The 24,511-nt window shown below is 41.7% G+C and overlaps 1 protein-coding gene across 1 annotated transcript in view; it reads left to right on the top strand.

Moving 5' to 3' along the window:
- Positions 1-505: 505 nt before the first annotated feature.
- Positions 506-24,511, top strand: part of LOC116304102 (uncharacterized) — a 33,084-nt gene continuing 9,078 nt past the window's right edge. Inside the window, exons 1-15 of the mRNA XM_089034215.1 lie at positions 506-767; positions 1,347-1,446; positions 2,544-2,631; positions 3,045-3,144; positions 3,539-3,571; positions 3,837-3,909; positions 4,007-4,081; positions 4,552-4,620; positions 5,359-5,439; positions 6,139-6,241; positions 6,494-6,537; positions 7,374-7,423; positions 7,714-7,812; positions 8,067-8,157; positions 8,514-8,667. Coding sequence (XP_088890341.1) covers positions 665-767; positions 1,347-1,446; positions 2,544-2,631; positions 3,045-3,144; positions 3,539-3,571; positions 3,837-3,909; positions 4,007-4,081; positions 4,552-4,620; positions 5,359-5,439; positions 6,139-6,241; positions 6,494-6,537; positions 7,374-7,423; positions 7,714-7,812; positions 8,067-8,157; positions 8,514-8,667 — 1,263 coding nt within the window. The 5' untranslated portion in view covers positions 506-664. The remainder of the gene's footprint in view (positions 768-1,346; positions 1,447-2,543; positions 2,632-3,044; positions 3,145-3,538; positions 3,572-3,836; positions 3,910-4,006; positions 4,082-4,551; positions 4,621-5,358; positions 5,440-6,138; positions 6,242-6,493; positions 6,538-7,373; positions 7,424-7,713; positions 7,813-8,066; positions 8,158-8,513; positions 8,668-24,511) is intronic.

A 24,511-nucleotide genomic window follows, 5' to 3' on the forward strand; every position in this document is an offset into this window, starting at 1 on the left:
AGAGGCAATACAAAACTGTTGAAAAAGGTTATACTAGCATTTAGAGGTAAAAAAATTCTTGATTCGCCTTAAAAGGCCTAACTTCTTATTAATCTTATTCTTAATATACTCAATATGATCATCCCATGACAGATTCTTATTGATTACAATACCTAAGTAATTGAAGGACTCGACTGCATCTAATGATTGACCATTAAAAGATATATCAATTCCATTAACGTTACTTAGGAGCTTTTTAGTACTACCTATTAACATAAACTTCGACTTTTTGAAATATTTAAAGTAAGTTGGTTTCTACTTAGCCAATCCCAATAGTGCTATTAATAAGTTATTACCTTTAATTTTAATTTTTATAGTTGTACGTATAGTTAATATGAAGCCCAAAATCAGTAAAAAAAAATTTGTTGTAAAAATAACAAGTGCTTTTAAGAATAGTTTTGTGATTGTGGGGCTGAAATAAAAACAAAGACTGGGCTCCCTGTATCCCAATCTTACGTCACCATAGTAACCATCAAATTCAACATGGCGGATGGCGCGAAGTTGAAAGATCCAAAATGTTGTTGTCTTTTTGCTTTTTTCTCGTAGTCTAAACAATGCCTTAGAGTTAATAAGGATTAGCAGGAGCATTGCGAGGCCTAGAGGGTCCCGCTCGGGTATTTTTAAGATGGCTATGGAAAAGTTATCGATGATAAAAGACACACATAACAAAGCTATTACAGCGGTGACTTACAATCCCATGAAACATGAAATCTTGATTGGCTTTGAAGGTAATTTTGTTATGAGATTTTAGTGTTCAGTTTATTGTTTAATTTAGAAAGAGTTGTTCTTGTTTGTGGTAATAAAGGGTATTCCTTCTTCTTATCTTTTTGGAGGTTTCAAGCTTAAACTCTCTGACAACACAAATACCTTAATTAATCTTTAATTAATAAGTCTAAAGCTGAAGCCTAAATACTTAATACACAAAAAGATTTGTAGTGACAATCCACTACTGATGTAACTTGTACCAAAAAATACATTAAATTCCAATTCAATAGACCTAATCCACTGTTTTCCCATTTCAGAGCATGTGTCATTCCTTAGGAGTATATTTCGTTGTTTAACGGTTGCACATGAGGACACAAGTGAATATAGATACAACTCAAACAAAGAATCGTAACATTCTCAAGAGAGTGACACATGGCCTAAAATTGGCAAAACATTAAGCCCAAGTGGATTAGGTTAATATCAGTTGTTCAGTTAACCACTTCCCTAGTTAATTATTCCAGTGCCATAGGCATTATAGCTATGCCAAGCAAGCACAATATGAATTAACCATTTTGTTATATATTTATGTATTTAAATAATAGATGGTGTTATTAAAGTTTGGGACTATTCGGCTAATGAGCCAGGCAAGCTGTTACGAACTGTACATGAACACGAGGGATGGGTGACAAGCTTTTTGTTCTGGTTAGTCTAATACATATGATAATATAATAACATTATACATTGAATGTGATTTAATTTTTATGACTTTGACCTGATATTTCATAGTTTAAATTTCTTGCATTTCCCAATGACAATAATTATTAATAGGTAGCATTAACACTAATTTATCCCATCAGTGAGTGCAAAAGAAGATATTGAAGTTAGCCCTATAGTGAATATCTTCTAGGATCAAATTAGAATTTAGAAGTTGGATTTTGCAGAGGGAGAAAAACTGGAGAACCCAGAAAACCCTTGAAGCATAGGAGAGAACCAACAAACAGCTCTATACTAATACATACAATACTGAGCTTGTTCGGGACTTGAACCTAGCCCTACGCCACCCATGATTCACATGAAGCATTTTCATAGTTGTAGTAAACTGGCCTCACACTTCTTGGGTATCATGTTTGATTCCTGGACTTGTTTATTTTATCTCATTTGAGTGGAGATCATTAGGTCCCTCCTTTGAATCAAGGGTGATTTTATTATTAGAATTTTATTAGAGGATTTTTTATCAAGGGAAGAAAATTAGAGAACCTGTAGAACAAACCCTTGAAGCGCAAGGGAGTACCAACAAGTCTTGGGAATCTATTGGTCATGGCCACAGCAATGAAAGGCGGACACTAACTAAAGGCTTAAGTCAAACATCGAACTTCACACAAACTGAACCTAATGACATCTAAGAAGATCACCTTGTTATAAATTGTTTCAATGGACTACTTCGATGATATTGTGGATGGCCATCTTATATCCAGAGGGCAAAAAAAATTGTTACAGTATTGACTTTGATTGATATTTTTACTGAGCTCAACACAAGAGAATACAACAAAGATAGATTAAGACAGCCCATCAATCACCTTTACCAATAAAAAAAGACAAACAAATGAAACTATAGGTATTTTATTATATTTCCCACCATTTTTGTTTTTACAGTATCATAGAAGCAGTCCATGAGCTTCAGCTCATGTGAATTTGATTTTTGACCTGAGCCTAAGAAGACTATATATCAATGTTTGTCTTTCTTTTTAAATCTATGTATTTTTACAATATTATGTATATTTTTTTCTAAACATTTTAAGGGGAGATGCAAAGCTGTTGTTCTCTGCAAGTAACGATGGGATAATCATTGCTTGGGGTTCAGGAGGAGCCGTACATGACAGGATACCAGTAGGTTTTAATTTATTAGTCAAGAACCCTTGCAGGGTGAAAATGAAGAGCCAGGGGGCGGGGGAGGGTAACCTTCTTTCTGTTTGCTAGTTTCTACTACATTTTAGACTCTCAAGACTTCCCTCCACCCACACCACCAATTTTAATCTTATGGATAATTATGCTCCTCAACATTTGATAATTTGGTGTTTTGGCAATATGAGATCATATTTTAAAAAAATGTAGTTCATTTTTCAAAGCATTTTTTCTAGATCATTCATTTATTTTTTTATTTTTTTATTTGATAATTTAATTACCAACTCACACCCTTTTAAAGCAGATTTCTCTGGTCCTCTGAATGTGTGTTATATGAATTTGGCTTGACGTTACAAACAGATTTGTAATTTCCAATGACAGTTTGATATACTATTTAGATAGGCTCTCCAGTGTACTGCATGGCTTGGAATACCCGTCGTAATCAGCTGGTTGCTGCAGTTGGCTCAACAGTGCAAATATTTACTATGAAAGATCCAGGTACGATATTCATTACTTATCTCAGATTATGAACAATTTATTCTATTCTATTCTATTCTATTCTACTCTACTCTACTCTACTCTACTCTACTCTACTCTACTCTACTCTACTCTACTCTACTCTACTCTACTCTACTCTACTCTACTCTACTCTACTCTACTCTACTCTACTCTACTCTACTCTAATCTACTCTACTCTACTCTACTCTACTCTACTCTACTCTACTCTACTCTACTCTACTCTACTCTACTCTACTCTACTCTACTCTATTCTATTCTATTCTATTCTATTCTATTCCATTTGATTTTATTCAATTTTATTCTATTCTATTCTTTTTTTTTTGCAACAACCAATCTTTAACTATTACTAAAAAGGTTGTTTGATTTTCCCCAGGAAGAGAAGCTGGTTATGTCTTTGATCCTAAAGGTAGAGGGAACAAAAATGTTGAATTCCATTAATTCCATCCATCTGTCCGTCCATCCGTCTGTCCGTCTGTCCGTCTGTCCGTCTGTCCTTCCATCCATCCATCCATCCACCCAATTATCAATTTCATCCATCCATCTATCCATCCAAACCAACCAACCCATCCATCCTCCGTCCACACCTATTATCATCCCTATTTACCCATGTTTCCACCCAATATTACATGTATATCAACCTATAATATTATAACTCTACCATGTGTATCAAGGTTTTGTGTCCAGCGTACATACAGATATCGTCAAATGTGTGGTCTGTCATGAATCAAGGGTATACAGTGCCGGGTAAGTTAGGTTTTTGATTGCAATTCAAATAAGCCATATTTTCCTTTTTTTTTTTACTATGTATAACTTATTTTTGTTTTTTTAAATAATTATTCAGATATGACCAAATGCTTGTTATCTATGATGCTTCCTTCTCATACCACACCAAGAGCAGCTTATCAGTTGTCTCAAGGTATGGTCACAGGCAACTCAAACAAGGTTGCTATGTATCATATACAAATATTTAAATAAGGGAATGTATGGGAGTTATGAAGATTAACTTAATTATAAGTTACGATATAAAAATTTTCACTCAACTATTTGGTTTACAACGTGCTGCAATCATCGCTTGTACCTTGTTAAGTCTTCTAGCAAAGTTTCAGTGCGATTTGAGGCCGTTTAATTGGTTTTTACTAAATTCCTTTCTGAACAACGTACTGTTGACTGTACATTGTTCAGTTTTGTCGTTGAGGAATGGCAATTTTTTTTTATTTTTATAGCTTAATTTTCAATCAAAAACAAGACACAATTGTGGATGTTGTGCTACTAGACTTTGACCTTTACATTGACTCACTATCATGCTTCAATGCCCTGATTACCCATAATGCACTGTTTTGCATAAAGCTCGATCATAATAATAGGCAGTATTATTGTATTTTCTAGGATTAGCAAGGCTCATGAAGCAGGCATTATCTGTATGTGTCTGGCCCGTGACAATGATAATAACACATGGTAGGTTTCATATACCTTATTACGACACTTTAAGGCATCATCTGTATGTGTTTAGCCCGTGACAATGATAATAACACATGGTAGGTTTCATATACCTTGTTACGACACTTTAAGGTATTATCTGTATGTGTTTAGCCCGTGACAATGATAATAACACATGGTAGGTTTCATATACCTTATTACGACACTTTAAGGCATTATCTGTATGCATGTCTGGTCTGTAGGTTTCTTATACTTTATTGACCCCTTGCATGTGACGTCAAAGCAGGTCAGTTTGGGGGACAAAACAAAAGACTTTCAGTCTCATCAGAATTGGCAACCTGAGTATTGTAAAATGTCCTCCAAATCAAGCTGAATCCTGACATACTGCAAGGGGTCTGATACATGAAATCTTTTCAACACTTTAAGGAGGCTTGAAACAATTTTTCTTGAACATGTGCATGTTCTTGGATCAACATACATTGTGTCTTTTGAATTTACAAAATAATTATTTCTTGATTGGGGAGCATGAAATCCCATTACCTATTAATTATATAGCTGCCTAATTAATCCCATATCAGCAAGACCTGACCAATTAAGAAAATAATTGGACAGTTACCTATATGGGATTAATGAGAAGCTGTATAATTATACATTGTAATGATACATTGTATATCAGATTAGAATTTAAGATTTGAATGAAAACGTGGAATTCAATGCATCATTTGCTGATTTGTTTCTTGTTTGATTACCTTCAAGGATTTTAACAGGCAGTTTTGACAAGAGTGTTAAAGTTTGGTCACAAGATGGTCAGGTTATGCATAAATTTGATGGGTTTAGGTAATCATTATATTCAATTAATTAGCGTTATCAAGGACCACAGAGGGGGGTGGGCTGGGGGGCTATAGCTACCACAATAAGATGGTCAGGTTATGCATAAATATGATGGCTTTAGGTAATCATTATATTCAATTAATTAGCATTATCAAGGACCACAGAGGGGGGTGGGCTGGGGGGCTATAGCTACCCCAATATTTTTGCCAACATATTTTGAATTACTTCAGTTTGCTGTTTAAATATCAATATCCAATGCAATGAATGTGTTGTAAATTCCCGTCAAAACACTGGAAATAGCACTTCCAAGGGTCTCAGTTTGAAATATAATTATAATCTTTGTCATCTTAAATATATACACCATAATAAACATTATCATCAGCATCATTATGTAATCACCATCGTCTTATACATGTAGTCATAAATGTTGTTGAAATCATCAACATCATTACCCCCACCATTATCAATCATTAATCATCATCAGCATCATCACCATCACCATCATAATCTTCACAACTGTCATCTTCAGCACCATCATCACCATCACTATCATAAATACACAATAACCATCATCAATATTGTCATTGCATCATTTTAGCATCACTGATACCATCATCATCACCACCACCACCTCCATCATCATCATCATCACCTTCATCCAATTCAATGCTATGATTATAATTAATGCATTATTTTTCTTGCCAGTTCTGCCGTGACTGATGTCTGTTATGTTCGTCCCATCAAGACTATCTGGATCGCAGGGGGGTCAGCAGAGGCTGCTATGTACGACCCTAAGTCTGGTGATAATGTAGGTTACCTTTCCTTTATAAGGGCTATCGTAAACCAAACTAATATCGCTATTTTAGATACCCTGAAACAACCTATACACAGCTTGCATGTTGAGTTTCATGGAGGGACAAAATAAATTTAGTTGGAGGAAACACTAAACAAACTCTACTTACGTCTGGAGATCAGGAATTGAACCTGATGGGAGGGAGGAGGGAGAAAGGGCGAGACGGATAATGGATTGATATTAATAATTAGAATACTCCCTTCTTAGGTGTCAGATTTTATTGGTACATTTCAAAACGAGGAAAGCAATGGGTAAGTTACAAAATGCGAAACACTTGAAATTCACACTAGAAGCAGTGCACGTGAGAAAATATTTTCAAGAAATCTAAGAAATCAAGGCTGGAGTCAAAAGATGACTTTTTTTAAAGAGAAAGTTAGTTAGAAACAGGAAGTCAAATTCAATTTTTTTGTTATTGGTTTATTTTGCGAATTCACAAATACCAATACCTTCACCTTAAAAATGTTGTCAAAGTCAGGGCAAAGGTAACCAGATTGAGCCGGGAAACAACCTCTTGGCTGATCTAAGTCAGGGCATGGCTAACTCACAGATACAACCCTGAAATAACCTCTGGGCTGATCTAAGTCAGGGCATGGCTAACTCACAGATCGAACCCTGAAACAACCTCTGGGCTGATCTAAGTCAGGGCATGGCTAACTCACATATTGAAACATAAAACAACCTCTGGGCTGATCTAAGTCAGGGCATGGCTAACTCACAGATACAACCCTGAAATAACCTCTGGGCTGATCTAAGTCAGGGCATGGCTAACTCACAGATCGAACCCTGAAACAACCTCTGGGCTGATCTAAGTCAGGGCATGGCTAACTCACATATTGAAACATAAAACAACCTCTGGGCTGATCTAAGTCAGTGCACGGTTAACTTTGAAAATAAATTGAAATTTAGCGTGTTAGGATTTGTGGAGAGAGTATGTAAAACTAGAGAAATCGGAGAAAAACCAGCGAATCAGTAGAAGTAACCAACTATTAAACTAATACTTGTAAGGCCGAGTGGTCAGGAATTGAAATCAAAGGCCTAGTTTGGAGAGAGGTCCGATATAAACGTTAGAATAATTCAATTTCCCCAGGTATCCACTGGTCTCTCTCCATTATTTACCAGATCTGGGTCACGTGATTGGTAGGTATTCATTGACATGCTGTAACATTTACTCGGGTTTTTTTTAAGAGATTGAACATGCGGCGCTTTCTGCTCTAGCTTGGGTACAAACGTTGTTCGTTGATCATACTCAGATCTCATTTCTCACGCGTTGATTGGCTATTTTTTTAATAAGAGACAGATGAATAAGCTGACGTCAGCGAGCACGAGCTCTTTCCATTGGTTGTTTTGATTACTAAAATCGATGACGCAACTTATCGTCAATAAGAGGACAGACAAATAAAAAACTGATTTTTCCCCTCTTTTATCAGGAACAAATAGTAGGCGTAACTTGATTTTCTGGAAGTACAACTCATCTGGTTGTTTAACCACGCTCAAGAACAAGTGTCCCGTGGACACACTAGTATACAGTAAGTACTTGTATAATTGATTGATTGAACGAACAAACGAACAAACTAACGAATGAAGGAGGGAGGGAGGGAAGGAAGGAAGGAAGAAAGGTAGGAAGTAAGTACTTGTATGATCGAACGAACGAATGTTCGAACGCACGAACAAAGGGAAGGAAGGATGATAGAAAGAAAGAAAAAGAAAAAATGAGAAGAAAATGAAAGGAATGAATGAATGATTAAACGATTGACTCATTCAGTTTATTTCCTTTCTTCAGCACGTAAAGTCCCTATCTTGATCTTCAGTGGTGGTGATGATGGTAATGTAGCAAAATGGGAGCGATTACAATCAAATAACTTCATGTACAGGTAAGTAAGGTATCGCGCCATGTTTCCCATGCTCTGCACGTGTTGTGCTGTGCTCTTGCAAGGGATCAGCTAAGTAGCAAGTAATATATGTTATGTATTCACAAAAATACGATGAAACACACCTAATGAAATAGATAGAACGACAATAGAATACAATATATTTTCTGAATACATTTTATCAACTGAGACCCACGTTGGTTCTTTCTTTTTCCAAACGCTAACTTTCAACCTTCCTACAAGTCGGGATGGGGGGGGTGGCTGACTGAGTCCATGAATAAACAAATAAATAAATAAATGATCGTTGATCACCCTAGAGTTTATTTTTTCTTCTGTTTTCTGTATCTTTCTTCGTCTAGTAAGGAGCTACTACTCCACAGCGAAGCCAAGGCAAGACTAGCAGCTCAGATCGCAGAGAAATTTGATTCAATCAAAGGATCGGGCAAATCGTATATCAGGGATATAAACTCAAATTATAAGAACAAGCCATCGTTTTCCAATAACATTAACAAGGTGAGGACACAGGGTACCCAACTCCAGAGACTGATCACTCGGAGTACTAAGTTACACTTGTTCTTCTTGAAATAGCAAATTTTAAATCGAATTAATTTGTTTTTTAATTAAAGTGCCTACACCTCCTCACTAAATATTTTCAGTATTGATTTTACAGGGAGTGGATATTTGAGTGGTAAAAGATTTTCATATGATTTGAGTGATGCATCTTGAAGATTTCAAGGTTTATACTTCCAATATGTTAACGAGAGTGATGTCATTATAGGAATTTGAGTTTGCTTCTCATCGTTTTTAAATTGCAACATTGATTACTATGAAAAAAAAAAATTGTTAGTAGTTTTCTATAAACCATGAGTAAGACAATGATGTTATATACAGAATATTTTGCTGCCCTAGAAAAGTTTTGTATATTTAATCTTGCCTATAATGACATCACACTTATTAGCAAGTAGTATAGGGAATGGGGGTTCCAGCGCAATCTCAACACGGGCAAGACCCGTGTCAAAAATCCACCTACGGACAATCCCCACTCCAAGTGTGGTTGGGGGCAACAGCGCAAATATGTTAGTCTATATATGGAGTGCGAAGAATGTAAAGAGTTTGTTTATGATTTCTGTGTAAAGTGCTTGAAACCCAAGTTTGTGTCTACTAAACCAAATAAGTATATTTGTTGTGGTAAGAAAATGCAAATAGAAGACGACACGTCAGCACAGTGTTACGAGTGCGGTAAGAATATTCGTAATGCCGTGCCTTGTGCTACCAAAGAGCAATATTATTCCAACGGAGGTCGTAAGAAGACGCCATACAAAAGAATAAAATACTTCAGGGACTGGATGAGTCATATCCAAGGTTATCGACCGGTATATCTTGACGAGCAAGTAAAGAAGAAAATCATAGACCACTTAGAAGAGCCAACCCCACAAAGTCTACGGAAAACGCTGAAAAAATTAAAACTAGGGAAATATTACAAAGCTATTCCCTATCTTTTGTCTGAAATTACCGGTAAGTCTATTCCCGAGGTTTCTGATATGACAAAAGCCGAGTGGATGTTTTGTCGGCTGGATAAGGATATTCCTTATTACCCTGACGTAATCTACGAAATATTTCACGAAATTGACCCCAACCACCCCCTCTTAGGATGGATTCCAAGAAGATAGTGAATCTTATGACATAAGATGAGAAATTACGCGTAATAATTCGCCAAATAAGGTCATGCAAATAATTTATATTACGCGTAATAATTCGCTAAATAATTTATATTACGAGTAATAATTTACTAAATAAGGTCATGCCGTGTATTATGGTATAAATCTTATGGCATAAGATTACGCGTAATTTCCAGACTGTCGTTCGATATGTAAACGAAATCCCGTCACGCTCTTTTCAAAGCAGATGTTTACTGAGCAAGCTTTCTTTGAAGCTCTTCTTTTGCCTCCTGGTAGATCTTTTTGCGAGATTCCTCGGAAAGATCTTTTACGACTGTTTTTTTATTCCTCATGTCCGACTTTAATTTCTCGTACTTTTCCTCTTCGGCTAAGATAAGCGAGAATTCTACGTCGTCTATCTTTCTGTCACGCAAAGCCTTTGAGACAAGGTCAGTGATCGTATTTACTTTAGCCCTTGACAGAGCTATTGTCGTGTCGTGTTTTGATATTTTGCTTGACAACTGTTTCATAATGCCTGTCGTAACAGCGGAAACAATGCCGCAGACGGCTCCAACGCTGGCCAAAGGAACGCCAACGACTATTCCAGGCCCGGTAAGTGAGGTGGCAACGCCGGTGCCTGTTAACGCCACGGACATGGAGCCGGAAGTTATCGCGATTTTATGTAATATGCTTCGGGCTCTAGCATACTTTTTTCGGACTTTTTCGTAGTGTTTTGCCTGCCCTTCCAAGTAAGCTAAGATTAAGTTCGCTTTATTCAGACGAAAGTTTTCGGCGTTTAGTTCATTAGGTGTAGTATAGGGAACATCTGGGTACAACTTAGGTGCTGATGGTATAACATCCATTATATATACTAATGTACGACGCTTTTGGGAATGATATTGAGGAGCAGCCACATCACGACAACCGGGATTACTGGAATTGGAGAGCATTTAGGAAGATGTTTCCACATGCAGACCCCAGTAAGTTCGAAAGAAGACCCGATGGTATTTACTATAACGGCTCTAGGATGTACAGCAACGAGGATTTGAAACCTACGCTGGTCGATCAGATAGACAATCAACTGAAGAATTCTGGTTATGTTAAACCCACACCAACACATCCAAAGCCCGTGCAAGGTTGGTCAAAGGAATTATTGCTGGGTACCAGTACTTATCCGATACCCGCAGTTTCATTTGATAAACACCCAAGCTTGGACCTAACGCTGAACATGCGGATCTCTAACAAGCATTCCTTTCCGTTAAAGGTGCGAGATATCTTCAAAAACGTACCCATTGTTCATACCACCGCTAAGGAATCTCATGAATGGTTAAGTGGTCCTAACATGCGTTATTGGCCGCAGCAACTAAACTTTGCAGTTTGGTGTGCCACTAGCGGCTGTGGTGTAAGCGCAAGCTTGATGAAGAATTCAATATTTATGTTTCATTTTCACTTCACGGTTAGGAGAATACTACATGAGATGGGCGTTACTGCATTACCGGGAGATGCTGCGTTTTATCCTAGAGATAACAAATACGACGTTCCAGCCTATAACAGGCTTTGTAAGGAGTTCGGTGTTGTAGGGAAGGATTTTAGATGCACTACCGGTGCTAACAATGGTTTGGGACATATTTGGGCTTATTGGGGGATTGGTGGGCATGTGCTAAGTGATAAGGAAGTTCATGCGTTGAATCTACGATGGAACACTGGGTATCACAAAGAAACTCACGACAGTAGCACCTTCTTTGAACCAAACGCTAAGACCACTAAGGAAGTTAGAGACGGACCTTTGTTCAAAGACGAGGGCGGTAAGTATGCAGGGGCTAATCCACTGATTATTAAGATTACCAACGACGAGCAAACGAAGCAATATCTTAACTTTATACCCCCAGAAGGTAAAGGACTAACTAGAGCCGGCCTTGCCCGTTTAAACCGCAGCATAGAAGCTTACGTGTATTCTATCCTTGGAGCTCAGGTAAACACCCGATCCAGCATAATCGGAAATACTGGCGCCGCAGAAGAAACGCGAGCCGAAGCTTTGATTCTATTCGAAAGTTCAATCTTGGAGGGTGACATTAGCAAGGGCGTACAGCGTTACCAACTAGCCATACAAAATTCTAAGGCGAGGTTGGACTATGCAGTAGCCCCGGGTTGTTGGTTAATGCCTAGTAATTTATCTATAAATACTGGTTCTGTAGTAGGATACAACAACAAACTTCAACGAGCTACTAAGGATATGAAGTTTGGGGTGAACGACGTGAACTCTGACACTCTTAGGAACATTCCTCACTTCGTAGAGAAGCCAAAAAAGTCACACGAAATGAAGCTACCCGTAGTTAAGAAACCATCGAAGAAGGTCCTGCCTGCGATACGTGAGGAATATGACCATGACTTACTAAAAGCCGGCTTAGCAGCTGCAAGCATTGGTCTGAGCTATTATATATGGCGATGAATAACCCCTACGTAACTGGAGTAGATTGTGTTTATACGACTTACACAGGCGAGAAAAAATACACCCAAGCATCTTGGGTTGATGTCACGGGCATGTCCGTGAATTTGAATTACTCAGGAAAGAAATTGATCCTTTGTAGTATTTGCATTGGCACGAGCAGCCATGCCAACGTGGGCTTTAGGTTCTGCGATGACAATGGCGTACTGCAGCCTATGAGAAGTAAGACAAACAACAGGGTGCCTGCGCATTTTTCCGTAGAGCCCAACCCCAGCAGCCTTGAAAATCATTCCGTTTGGACTTTACACATGGTTGCCGATTGCCACGGGAAGGTAAAGCTGCAAATACGCGTAGACGATACGGGAAAGGTCACGGTAAATAGCATAGAGGATCAAAGAGATTACGTTTATAATCACAAGAGCATCAGCACTCTTACGGTGCTTAGTCTCTAGAAGCAAACTATGTTTGCTGAAGTATATGAATCCACATGCGAAGGAAGATTGGTTCCTTCATTACTTGGAGGAGAAGGACTACGTGAATGATAAATGGTTTGATACCGGGCTGTGGGTAAAGGTTGGAGGCCTGGGATTAATCATGTGTACTATTAGTACTTCGACGGGGTGGTCGTGTAATGTTGGGTTTAGGATCGTTGATGAGAGTAACCGACCAGTACAGCCTTACAGAAAAAAAGACAACAATAGGAACCCAGTTCATTTCTCATTTGAGGCCAACGGAAGTACCCCAGAAGATTTGACGCCCGTAACTTTTCACATGATAGCTAATTGTCAATATGCGAAGTTACAGATTCGCCCCAGTGATAAGATTACGTCGGGCGCCGATGCCGGGAAGCTGGGTCGCGTTCGGATAAATGCCGCCCCGACTGATGCCCCTTCGACGGATGCCACTTGGAATCATAAGCCCATTAGCACCATGAGCGTGCTGCCGCTAGTTCCGCATTATCAAGGCGGCGCGAATACTATCTTTACTTATCCCCAGTCGAGGACGCCTCGGGCGCCCGACGACGATAAGCCCGACATAACATACAAGGATAAGATTAACCCTTCATCTTCTTCAGGAGTACCACTCCAATAGCTACGACCAAGATCCAAATGTTATTCCCCACGAACTTTAACAGTTCGCCGCCGGCCCTAAGCGCCAGGCCAAGAACGCTACCCAGCAGCCCAGGAAGACCGGCTGCCATCTTTTTTCCCAAGTCCGTCAGCCCACTGCCTAATTTCTTTACGCCCGCGCCCGTAGCCTTAAGCGTGGATAGGATGACTCCTACTACGCTCGAAATAGCAACCGCAAATGCCAGCGGAATACCATACTTCACCAGAGCTCTTTTTACCTTTTCCTTGGTGGTAAGCCCCAGCTCCTTTTCCAGGTTGTCCTTTTGCGCCTGTAATTCCGCGACTCTTTCCTGAAGGGCTTCTAATTCCCTTTGTGCTGCCTCCCTTTCCTCTTCGGGACGAGTTTGGTCATTAATTATTTCCTGCTGCCGCTCTATTTGCCCCTTCAGGTCTTCGATGGTCTGTCTCATTTGCCGGATTTGCTCTTCTTTAGTGTTATTTTCGGCAACCAACTGTCGCCGTTCCTCTAAAGAGCCTGCTATGGTGATACGTAAGTTTTTAGCTTCTTCCTTGCTCATGTCTAGGTCTTTTAGAGCAAGATTGAAGGCGTGTCGGGCTCGGTCTCTTTCGTCTAAAGCCGTTTCAGCTTCTCGCCTGAGTTGCAGTATGACTTCGTTCTTGCCCTCGATTTCTTTCTTGTGAGCATCGGTTAGCCGCCGTATTTGTCTTTCGTAATTTGCTTCCTTTTCCTTCAACGTTTCTTGTAGTTCCTCGGCGTGTTTTTCTAGTGCGACCCTTTCATTCAAGGCTGCCAACCTTTCTAACATGCTTCTAGTGGCACGCTGGAAGCCTTTTAATCTTGCCACGTCACCCCTAACTTCACCATTGTCGTCGAAAAGGGGTTGCGGTTTCGTCCAGCGGTCTTTGTCAGGAAATCTCAAGTCTTGGACGCTTATGAGGACTTTGTTTCCTTTTTCCGTGAGCCTTACGTCGTCGGCGTCAAAGTGGACATAGCGCTGCGTTAGCTCTTGCGTTGTCCACTCTACGGTTTCCCGCGCTGCGGCCTGAGGCTGCTCTATGTTTTGAAGCTCCAAGTACTCAGGGACGGGGCTGCCGTGGTTTTTTGATTGCCACATGCGATTCAAGGCTGCCTTGAAGCTTTTCCACCTACTACCGTACGTGTTTTCTAGAGCCATGTTGTAGATTAGGGGGTCGGTTTCCGCGCCTTTAGTCCATTCGTCGTATTCTTCGTCGTTAATGTCAGCCTGACCTTCCTCAGTGGTGGGATCGAAGTCGGGGTCTGTTCCTTTTACTTCCATTATATATGATAAGCTCAAAGTTAAACCCCAACATATTACCTAAGCAGGTTGGCGGACTGAAAGCAGAACGCACCTTTCACCGAGTCACCTTTACCCCCAGCAGCGCTAGACCTGGAGAAACGCTGTACGTAGGTGTGCCTCGACTAACAGATAACCTAGTCTTAGTTCCTAGCACCTTAGCTTTAAGGTTTGATTTGACGGTGCAACCTACCGTCGCAGATGAAAGGATTATCGTTAACAACCTTGGTCGCAACATTGTTTCTAAGATGCGCGTAAAGTTTGCCGGGGAATCCCTCTTAGACTTAAACAACTATGACCTTTACACCACTTACAAAGATCTGTGGTTGACTGCATTCGAAAGGGCACAAAAGATAGAGCAGGGTATTGGTAGCACAATCTTACGTAAGATTAGGACCCCCACCAAGACACAACCTACTGACAGCAGCGGAGAAACCGCAGTGGCAGATGCAAAGGCCATTAAGACAGCCTATGGTACTAAATACGTAATACCATTGGACTTTGAGGCTATTACCAGCCACGGGGTTTATTATCCTAGACAGTTGAGTGAGTTGCAGTTTGAAGTGACCTTAGCCAACATGACTAACATCATTGGCGGGTTAAGCACTGCGTTGTCGGGAAGTATTCATCCATACGCCATTACCAACCTGGAATTGCAGTATGAAACCATACACTCCGAAGATCTAGCACGTAGCGCTGGCATGGAATACAGTGCTGGAAAGGCTTTCTTGTACGACCACGCGGTAATGTACAAAACCTTTAGTTTCCTGGATAAGACAGACGCGGTAATTACTCAGAGCATTAATTTACCACGTCGTAGTCTTACGGGGCTGATGTTGGTATTTATTAAGCCTTATGAAGCCGGTAAGCGCGACTCTGAAGCCTTTCATAACCCCGGCATCACCAACGTCGGGATTAGCATCAATGGAGTTCCAAATAAGGTGTATTCGCAGGGAATGAAGCCCTCAGACATCTACAGGGAAATAAAAAGAAAGTTTGGGGATCAAGTTGCACCCGGTGAGTTCTTTACCAATAAGTATGCACTGTGGATTGACATGCGAACCACCAACGACGAGGATTTACATGGGCAGGGATTGCGTCTGGTAAATACCCAGGACGGTATTACCCTGGAAATCAAGCGTGACTTAAACGCTAGCGCAGGCGACTCAGACAAGATCAACGCATACATCTTCGTGGTGTCTGACGCCCAGTTGAGCGTAGAAATGAATCAGCTAAAGAGCGTTGCCTACTAAAGTATAATGGAAGTTTCCAATCCCCACGTAAACAAGCTAGAAACAACTATTGTTACGGTGTCCATACCACACATTTCCGTGCTAACGACACCAGTAACGAACATCCTTAGTCAAAGTCAAACCACAGCGGTAAGTCAACCCACGACGGATTTCGATTTTTGTCATGTTAAGGTGTGGCTGCGCGACATAAAGCGACATATGCAGCACTTTTTTCCCTTTGAACAAGAACAATGGGCAACCATAGAATTTCCCGGAGACCATTACGTTAAGCTGTATTTTACCAAAGGAGCAGTCGAAATGAAAAAGACGTACTGGCTGCAAATCAAACAAATTACCTTAATTCGTTTTTCGTAAAAAATATGGTATATATACGATGCTCCGCGTATTCGAAAACAACGAAACTAAACTGCAATGCATAGTGCAAGGCGATGAGCTGTACTTTAAAGCAAAGGAGGTAGCAAAGGCATTAGGTTATGCAGACACCAAAGATGCTATTAAAGCCCACGTGCGGGACAAGCATAAGAAGAGACTTAACGAGTTGGAGGTGAATCGCCTCCCTTCTGGTTCGCACCCGCAATCCCTGTATGTGACGGAGTCTGGTTTGTATCAATTGATATTCAGCTCCAAACTGCCAACGGCAGAGTCGTTCCAAGATTGGGTCTTCGAAGACGTTCTACCTACGTTAAGGAAGAAGGGGAAATACTCGTTGGATGGTCCAAATAAGTTGACCTTCAAGATCGAGGATGAGTTCGACTTACATAAGAAGGTCATCGATAAGATACGCCGGTTTCACCCTACGCTGATATTAGCACCTGGACTCGGGGAATTGCAAGATACCACCAGTAAAAGGATAAAGTGCTGGCAAAAGGGCTACCAGGCAGGTCAACCCGACATCCTAATTCTTAACTCCCATAAAAAATACAATGGGTTATGCCTGGAACTGAAGACGCCAAAGGGTAACGGCGTATTGTCCGACAAACAAAAAGCGGTATTGACGCAATATGAAATGAATGGTTATCTTACGATGGTTTGCAACGATTACGATCTGATCTGCAGGGAAATCGACCGTTACGTCGACGGCATTCGCATACCTTGTCCTGGCTGCGTTAAGGCTTTCAAGTCACAGGAGACGCTACAAACGCACCGAAAGATATTTCATAAATATAATGATAGTTGAACAAACTTACTGGCGCGAATTAATACAAGGCATTTCATACAAAATAAAAAATTACGTCGTCTTCGAGGACATTAACCGTTTAAGGTTGGTCCTCTTAGACGGCAGCCAAGAGTACAGTTTATGGGCTCCTGACTGCGTACGGTACGTACTGCAAGGCGAAGAGTACACTCACATACGTAGCTATGGTAAAGTCAACGGCCGATGGAAGTTCGACGTTGAAAGAAAGGCGGAGGCTAATCCATTGTGTGATTAGTCATCCTCATGGGCTTCTAGGTATTGGTCTGCTACGTCGGACCTCATTTTTTCCGACATGAAATCAATCGATATCGTAATCAAGGCTCCTCCTGCGAACGCTGCGACGTAAGGTAACATCATATATTAGACCATTCTTTTCGTATTGCAAGGTAATGGTCTAAAGGCTTGGGACCTTCGTACAGGCAACACCAAATATGTTGTTCGCTACGTTGACAGCCACATTTGTCACAGATGCCGTCCCAGTGTTCTCGGTTCTCCCATCTTACGCCTTCATAGTCGTCAAAGCAGACAAAATCTTGGTCTATTTCTTTCTTACGCTGCACTAAAGCCCGGCTGGTTTCAAGGGGGCAACATCGCTCTGCTAAATCGCCGTGGGTTTCACAGACGACTTCTTCGAGGTGGTAACGTCGGCAGCGGTATTTATGCCAGTTCTCTTCAAAGAGAGGTTCATCGCATCGGCGGCAATGACCTTTAAGGCAGACTCTATGCTCGCGGTGATATCGTAGGGCCTGTATGGTGGACAATTCCTTACCGCAGTCGCCGCAAACAGTGCTGATCGTCTTCTGACAGACTTTCTTGGAAAGATGGTATTGCAGTCGCTGCTTACTGCTGAAAGATTTATTACATCGCATGCACTCCATTATATACACCTTATTTTTTATTGTTATTTTGTTAAATGCTGCAAAGAGGTCTCAAGTAAGGGTCTATTTTTTATTGTTATTTTGTTAAATGCTGCAAAGAGGTCTCAAGTAAGGGTCTATTTTTTATTGTTATTTTGTTAAATCATCACGATCGAAGAATGGTTAACATGATTATCTTTTTGCTGGTTTCAACGATGAGAAAGAATGATACCTCATCTTTTAATGGGGGGCTTAACAAAATAACAATAAAAAATAGACCCTTACTTGAGACCTCTTTGCAGCATTTAACAAAATAACAATAAAAAAGAAAGACCTATGCTAATTCCTCTTGCTGGGGCTTAGTAAGATCTTCTTTGCGACCTCTTACTCTTCTCGAACGTCGTCTAAAGTCCTTTGTGCTTTAGTATCCGCGGGACACCAATGTCCAACGAAGTCTTCTTCAGAGAATACCTTATTACAGTGACAGCAGCTGTATTTCTTACGAGGCGTCGGAGGGGTAACGATGATGCAGTCAGCAGGTAGTTCGCACGTAATGCAGTCCATATATCTATGGGGGATATCGAATGAAGTCCTTAATGGACTCCTTAGCCCAGCCCGCCATTGTCAAAAGCGCGCCAAACCGTTCTGCACGCTTCAGACCACACATTTCATCGTACAATTCCTGTACGCGCTCTTTTAACCGGTCTATCTCTTCCCTTTGCATTTCTATGGTGTCTCTTTTATCCTTTGCGTCGGCGGCAATCCTTCTTACTGCGTCCACTGGGTCCATTGTATATATAATGGATCCGAATCATATTCCCTGCAATGCTCTGATAGTAGGACCCACCGGCTGCGGAAAGACCCAGTTCGTGGTAGAGCAGCTATTAGGACCCTTTAGATACCGCTTTGACTACATAGTGCTGCTTTGTCCCACCTACGTGAATAACCGCACCTGGACGGGTATAGGAGTGAAAGATGACGACTTCTTTGTAGATATTTTAGACCCTAACGAGTTATCCAGCCATTTGAAGTTCTGGCATAAGCAATTCCCTAAAGATACACAGACTTTACTCATACTGGATGACATTGCCTGCGGGGACGACGTAAAAAAGCGCACCTCCGAATTAGTGAAGCTCGCTTTCAGCGGCAGACACGACAATATTAGCGTTTGGTTGCTTTCCCAGCAGCTTACCAGTGTCTCTAAACCCTTTAGGGAAAACATAGGCTCTCTCGTAGTATTTTATACACCCAGTAAGTCTGACCTGGAAACCATTTTAAGCGACTACGGCGGTGAGATATCCAAGGAACAGCTGCACGAATACATGCGGCATTTAAAAACGCACCAACATTCCAAAATGATCTTCTCTTTGAGGTTTCCGTATGACGTTAACATATATGGACATTGAGCAGCTCATAGATGAAGTCCCCACACAGTTAGATGAAAGTAACCTCAAGGAACAACTTAACATCCTTGTGTCATCTGGGAAGTGCAAAGAAATGATAGGCAAGGAACTTACCCATGAGCAGGTTAATAAGCTGTCGGAAGAGGAAGTCAAAAAGTTCCATAAGAGGTACGAGGCTGCCCTCGCAAGTAAGACCACGGACGCCGTAGCAGACTCCGCTATCCGACTTGCCACTAAATTGCTTGGACTTGCGCTGCCTATAGACGACGTGGAGCAGCTGCGGAAGGACATAAGAGATGACTATGTCATATCCCAAGAACTTAAGATAACCTGCGGCTGGTTGTCTTTGAAGTGCGGTAAGTTAATGGCAGTCGCCTCTGCGGCACTTCACGTAGCTCAGCATGTCGACTTGAAGGAGGTACTAGGTTCCTTCGGAACATCTTGGAAGGACTTCAAGAAGGATAGAGAAGTCGAAAAGGTCTTCCAGGCAGCACTTACTGAGGTACCTGATCAAGTCGCCTCAAGTACCTAGTTAAGTCATTCGTAAGTACTTAGTCAAGTCACCTCAAGTACTTAGTCAAGTCGTTGTCAAGTCATTGTCAAGTCGTTGTCAAGTCGTTGTCAAGTCCTTCAAGTCCCTTAATATAAGATGAGTGGCACCGAAGAACAACCACCCGTAGAAGATACCAAGATTACCAAGGTTAAATCTCCAGGCAGAGTCGCTGCCGGTAAGAAGCTCGCGGAGATGAATAAAAAGAACAAAGCCAAAAAAGAAGAAAAGGCGGAAGAAAAAGAAGAGGAATCCTTTATTAATCCTGGGTACGTCATTGGCGCGTTAGGAGTTGCTATAGCAGCAGGCAGCCTCTACTTACAATGGCGGGCAACGAAGCCAAAAGTAAAGTGGGAGGCCGTGCATGTGCTGCCAACATATCACGCACCTGTGGAACCGGCTGTTAGAAAAAGTAAGATCCCTGAAATGGAGTAGATTTATCACCCGCGGCGACCTAGATTTTCCTTCTCGCTTTGTAATATAATGTCGACCGCGTTGTTGAAAACTGTTGAAGAGGCAGCTATCATTACTTCTATTGTTGCGGGTATTGGTTGGGTAGGTAAGAAAGTGCTCAAAGAAGACTTTACTGAAGACCCAAGCAAGAGCTTCGCTAATTTTGCTAAGATGACCGCTGCCGTAGGCGGGGCTATCATGGTAAAGGATTACCTACGGAAAGAAAAGTACCTGCCTAATGTATAATGGTTAGCTTAGTCGCAGGTGGAGTCATTGCAGCTTTAGCATTTACAGGGGCTAATTATGGTGGTCAATATTTGGATAGATTAGTTAGAGGCGACAAAAGTGGTGCCGCCGAAAGAAAGAGACACGACTTAGCGCTGGAGAAATATCAAAGGGACGTTGCAGCTTGGAATGAAAAAAGACAAGCTTACAGGGATTGGTTGGACAAGAACTACCAAGACAAAATGCAGGCGGATAAGAACTTCGAAAACACAGACTACGCCTTCAAACTTTATGCGCAAGCACACCCCGACTTTAGAATGAAAAAGCCTCAGTTCAAGAATTACTACCAGCCTTCTAAGAAACGAAAAGACAATGAATTGGTCTTTGTAGGAGTCGCAGGGCTGGCCGGAGGCGTGGCTTTGGCGTATCTAATATAATGATCGTCTTTTTGGAAAGCGACAAGAATAACTTTACTACTTATTTGAATCCTCCCATCAAAGCCTGTAGGGTTCGGTTGGTTAGTTGCTCTTTGTACAATTCTTGGTATAATTTAATTAATGGCTTTGTCATCGGAACTTCCGGCACCAAACCAAAAATACCAGATTCCCATTACACCCCCATAACACTGGCTAAGGAGCTAGCAAAGCATGGATATACTCTTACCACAGGATTACCCCATGAAATGAAATTCAAGAAAAATAATGGGGGCGCCAATCTAAAGGACAGTTCATTGGTAGAACTCCTGGGCCTTACTAGTACCACGATAAATAGCGGCAGTACATATGATGTGAAATGGAAAGTCGCATCCTCTTATGAAGTCTATTGCGACTTGGTCCATAGTTACAACAATGGAGAAAAGTCTTCTCTTATGTCCAAGTTTCTGCCCAAAGGTAATCCATTTGACCCAGTAGAATACACTCCCATTTCTTTGAGCTATGACTTATCTAATTTGGTAGAAAGCATAAACATTACCATTAAAGTGGACGGAAAGACGGTGGATTTTAACGGACGTAAGATCAATCTTGTTTTGGAATTCATATAATGGGTCGCGTAGAGGACAAACTTAAAAGGATTTACTATGGGCCGGAAGGCTATTGGAGAGGAGCGTCAGCTATCAAGAAACTCGCGACCGCGGCCAGGGTATCAGACGAAACGGCTAAGAACTGGTTGAAAAAACAAACCCTCTGGCAGGTTTATCTTCCCGTGCCTAAGTACATTCCCAGGCCCAGCTTCACCGTAAATACCCCCAATGAAGTTCATCAGGCGGATTTGCTTTTCTTGCCGCACGATAAGGTGAGAAGAAAGACCTATAAATACGCTTTGACCGTAGTTGATATCGCAAGCAGATACAAGGACGCCGAACCCATAACCAGCAAGGATTCTGGGGAAGTCGCAGAAGCCCTAGGTAGGATTTATAAGCGCGTCTTGAAATGGCCTAAGCTGCTGCAAGTGGATGCGGGGACAGAGTTCATGGGCGTGGTTACTAAGACCCTGAAAGACCACGACACTAAGATTAGGAGAGCTAAAGCAGAGTACCACAGAGGTCAGAGCATCGTCGAAAGATTTAATAAAACCTTGGCCGAGCGTCTCTTTGGGTACCAGTATTGGAAAGAGCTGGAAGATCCATCCAAACGCAACAGGGAATGGACTCAGAGGCTCCCCCAGGTCGTCGCGGCTTTGAACAACGAGGCGGCCAGGGCTACGGGAATAAAACCCAGAGATGCCATAAAAAAGAAACACGTGGAACACAAGTCCTACGTCAGAAGTTCGAGGGCGGTCTTCCCCCAGGAGAAGAGATTAGGTAATGTCGCGGTACGATATCTCTACGGACCGGGTGAATTAGAAGGAGGATCCAAAAGAGCTACGGATCCTAATTGGTCTTTGGAAACTTACCAGATCCGAAGCGTAATAGCTAAGAAGGGTCAGCCCATCTTGTATTATCTTCACGATGGCCCCACACGTGGGTTCGTCAAAGAAGAACTGCTTATCGTGTGATGTCCGAATGCTATCGTATGCACTCCGTCATCACACATCCATCGCTTACCGTCAAATGCAGACAGTGACACCTTCTCCTGCGTGACGTTATGTATCTGATGACCATAGCTGCGCAGGCTGTTCATCTTATGCCGCTGTTCCTTGCGTGTTCGTAATACGTTGAGGTAGGACTCGTGCGTAATGTCCTTCTTAACCACATACTTTTTTACGCCTTTAGCTTTCTTTTCTACGCCGTCTAACTTTAGCACGCTGTACATCTTTGGTTTCAGACCCACGTACTCTACTATGGGTTTTCCTAACATTTCGTCTTTCATCTTCCCAATTACCTTCTTATTCTTCGCAGAGTAAAGGAAGTGCTCCTTCGGGTAACCGCTGGTGTCGTACTCGTCTATGTCGGGGAGGCAGTCTTTGTAAACGTCTTCCGTTTGCACTTCTAGAATTAGGGAGTCGGTGTCTGTGTACAGGAGGCGACAGCGGTCTCCGTACTTTGGCTTAAGCTTATCGTAGTAGAACTCGTACATAAGCAGCTTCGATAGATCCAGCACCGTAAAGCCTGTGTAAACGGGCTTGTTTAGTAAGAGGTTTGCCCTTTTCATGTGAATCACGTAGAAGTTCAGCATTTCTACGTATCTAACGAAGCCTGGCTGTGACACGTATGCTTCTGCTTCCTCTTTGGTGCTGACTATTTTTACGCTTACGCGCTTGCGGATGTTCTCCATTGTCTTTCCGAACACGCTGTTGTTCATCAGTTTGAAGAGATTTTTCTCGAAGTCATTTTTCGCTGCGGTACGCTTTTGCGTGTTAAAGTCAATGTAGGGGCGCATCCAGGGTTCCTGCGTGAATTTTAGGACTCTGTGGATCTTCTCTACGCGCATTCCGTGTCGCACGTAGAACTGCAGGTTGCGGTAATGTACCACATACTTCTTCTTATCCATCAGGTTCATAGTTAGTTTCCTGTACGGTTTGTAACCAGGGCACATTTGCTTTTGCAGCGGACTTAGCTGCTTAAATGGTATCTCTATCGCTTCTGGTGCTAAGGGGAACTCATTGTGTTCGTCGTGCAGGCGCTCTGGGTACTCCAGATCCACTTCTAAGACGTAACCCTTGTCTTCCTCCTTTCCTACCTGCATGTAGAAGTCTATCGGCTTCACTGGATCCCATTCGAAGTCTCTCACAGGTAGGTACTGTGACATTGCCCAACCATAAAGGTTATTCGCATCCAGGTAGTAAATGTATGTGGTTGGTTTCTCTGGGTCGTGCTCTACTAAGGGGTTGTTTGCGCGGGCGTAACGTCGGCTGGGTCCGCATACGCCGCCACGAATACCGTCTTCCATAAACCGATACATGTCGTACTCCGTTAGGAGATCCAACTGCGCATTTGTTTTCTTTAACAAAGCACTCCAGCTGAGCCCAGGAGCCGTGTAGAAATTAGCGGGATCCAATCCGTAATATTCCATAGCCATCTTTCTGAAGCTTTGGAAAACATCTGCAAGCAGCACTACGTCAGACCTTAGGTAGATGTCGTGGTAGTCACCCATGTTCTCACAGGAGTACTTTTCCCACACGTCCAACGCATGCTGGTACTCCTCATCCTTTATACCAGACTCGTTTAGGGTGCTGTAGAAGCGATCTTTGGGTGGTAGGGGTTCTTTGAATCGATCCCAGGAATCCATGTATTCGTATGGGTAGACTCCTTTCCTTTCCGCGCCGTATTGACTGGAAATGGGAAAGTTGGTGTTATACTTTACGAGGTTTGCTAAGGAGTCCGCCATAAACTGCTGCGAATCTAAGAACTTTAGCTTACCCACAGTTACGGACATGTAGCGCTCTTTGTTGTTGGGTATGCATTTGACGTCGGAGCCGTCTGTTCCTTGTAGTAGCAAATGGGAGTCGTAACCGCGGAGGTTGTGAAAGA

The sequence above is a fragment of the Actinia tenebrosa genome, unplaced genomic scaffold (genome assembly GCF_029948245.1).
Source record: "Actinia tenebrosa isolate PJP-AT-01 unplaced genomic scaffold, QUT_ActTen_1.0 PGA_scaffold0__85_contigs__length_37466705, whole genome shotgun sequence".
NCBI lineage: Eukaryota > Metazoa > Cnidaria > Anthozoa > Actiniaria > Actiniidae > Actinia > Actinia tenebrosa.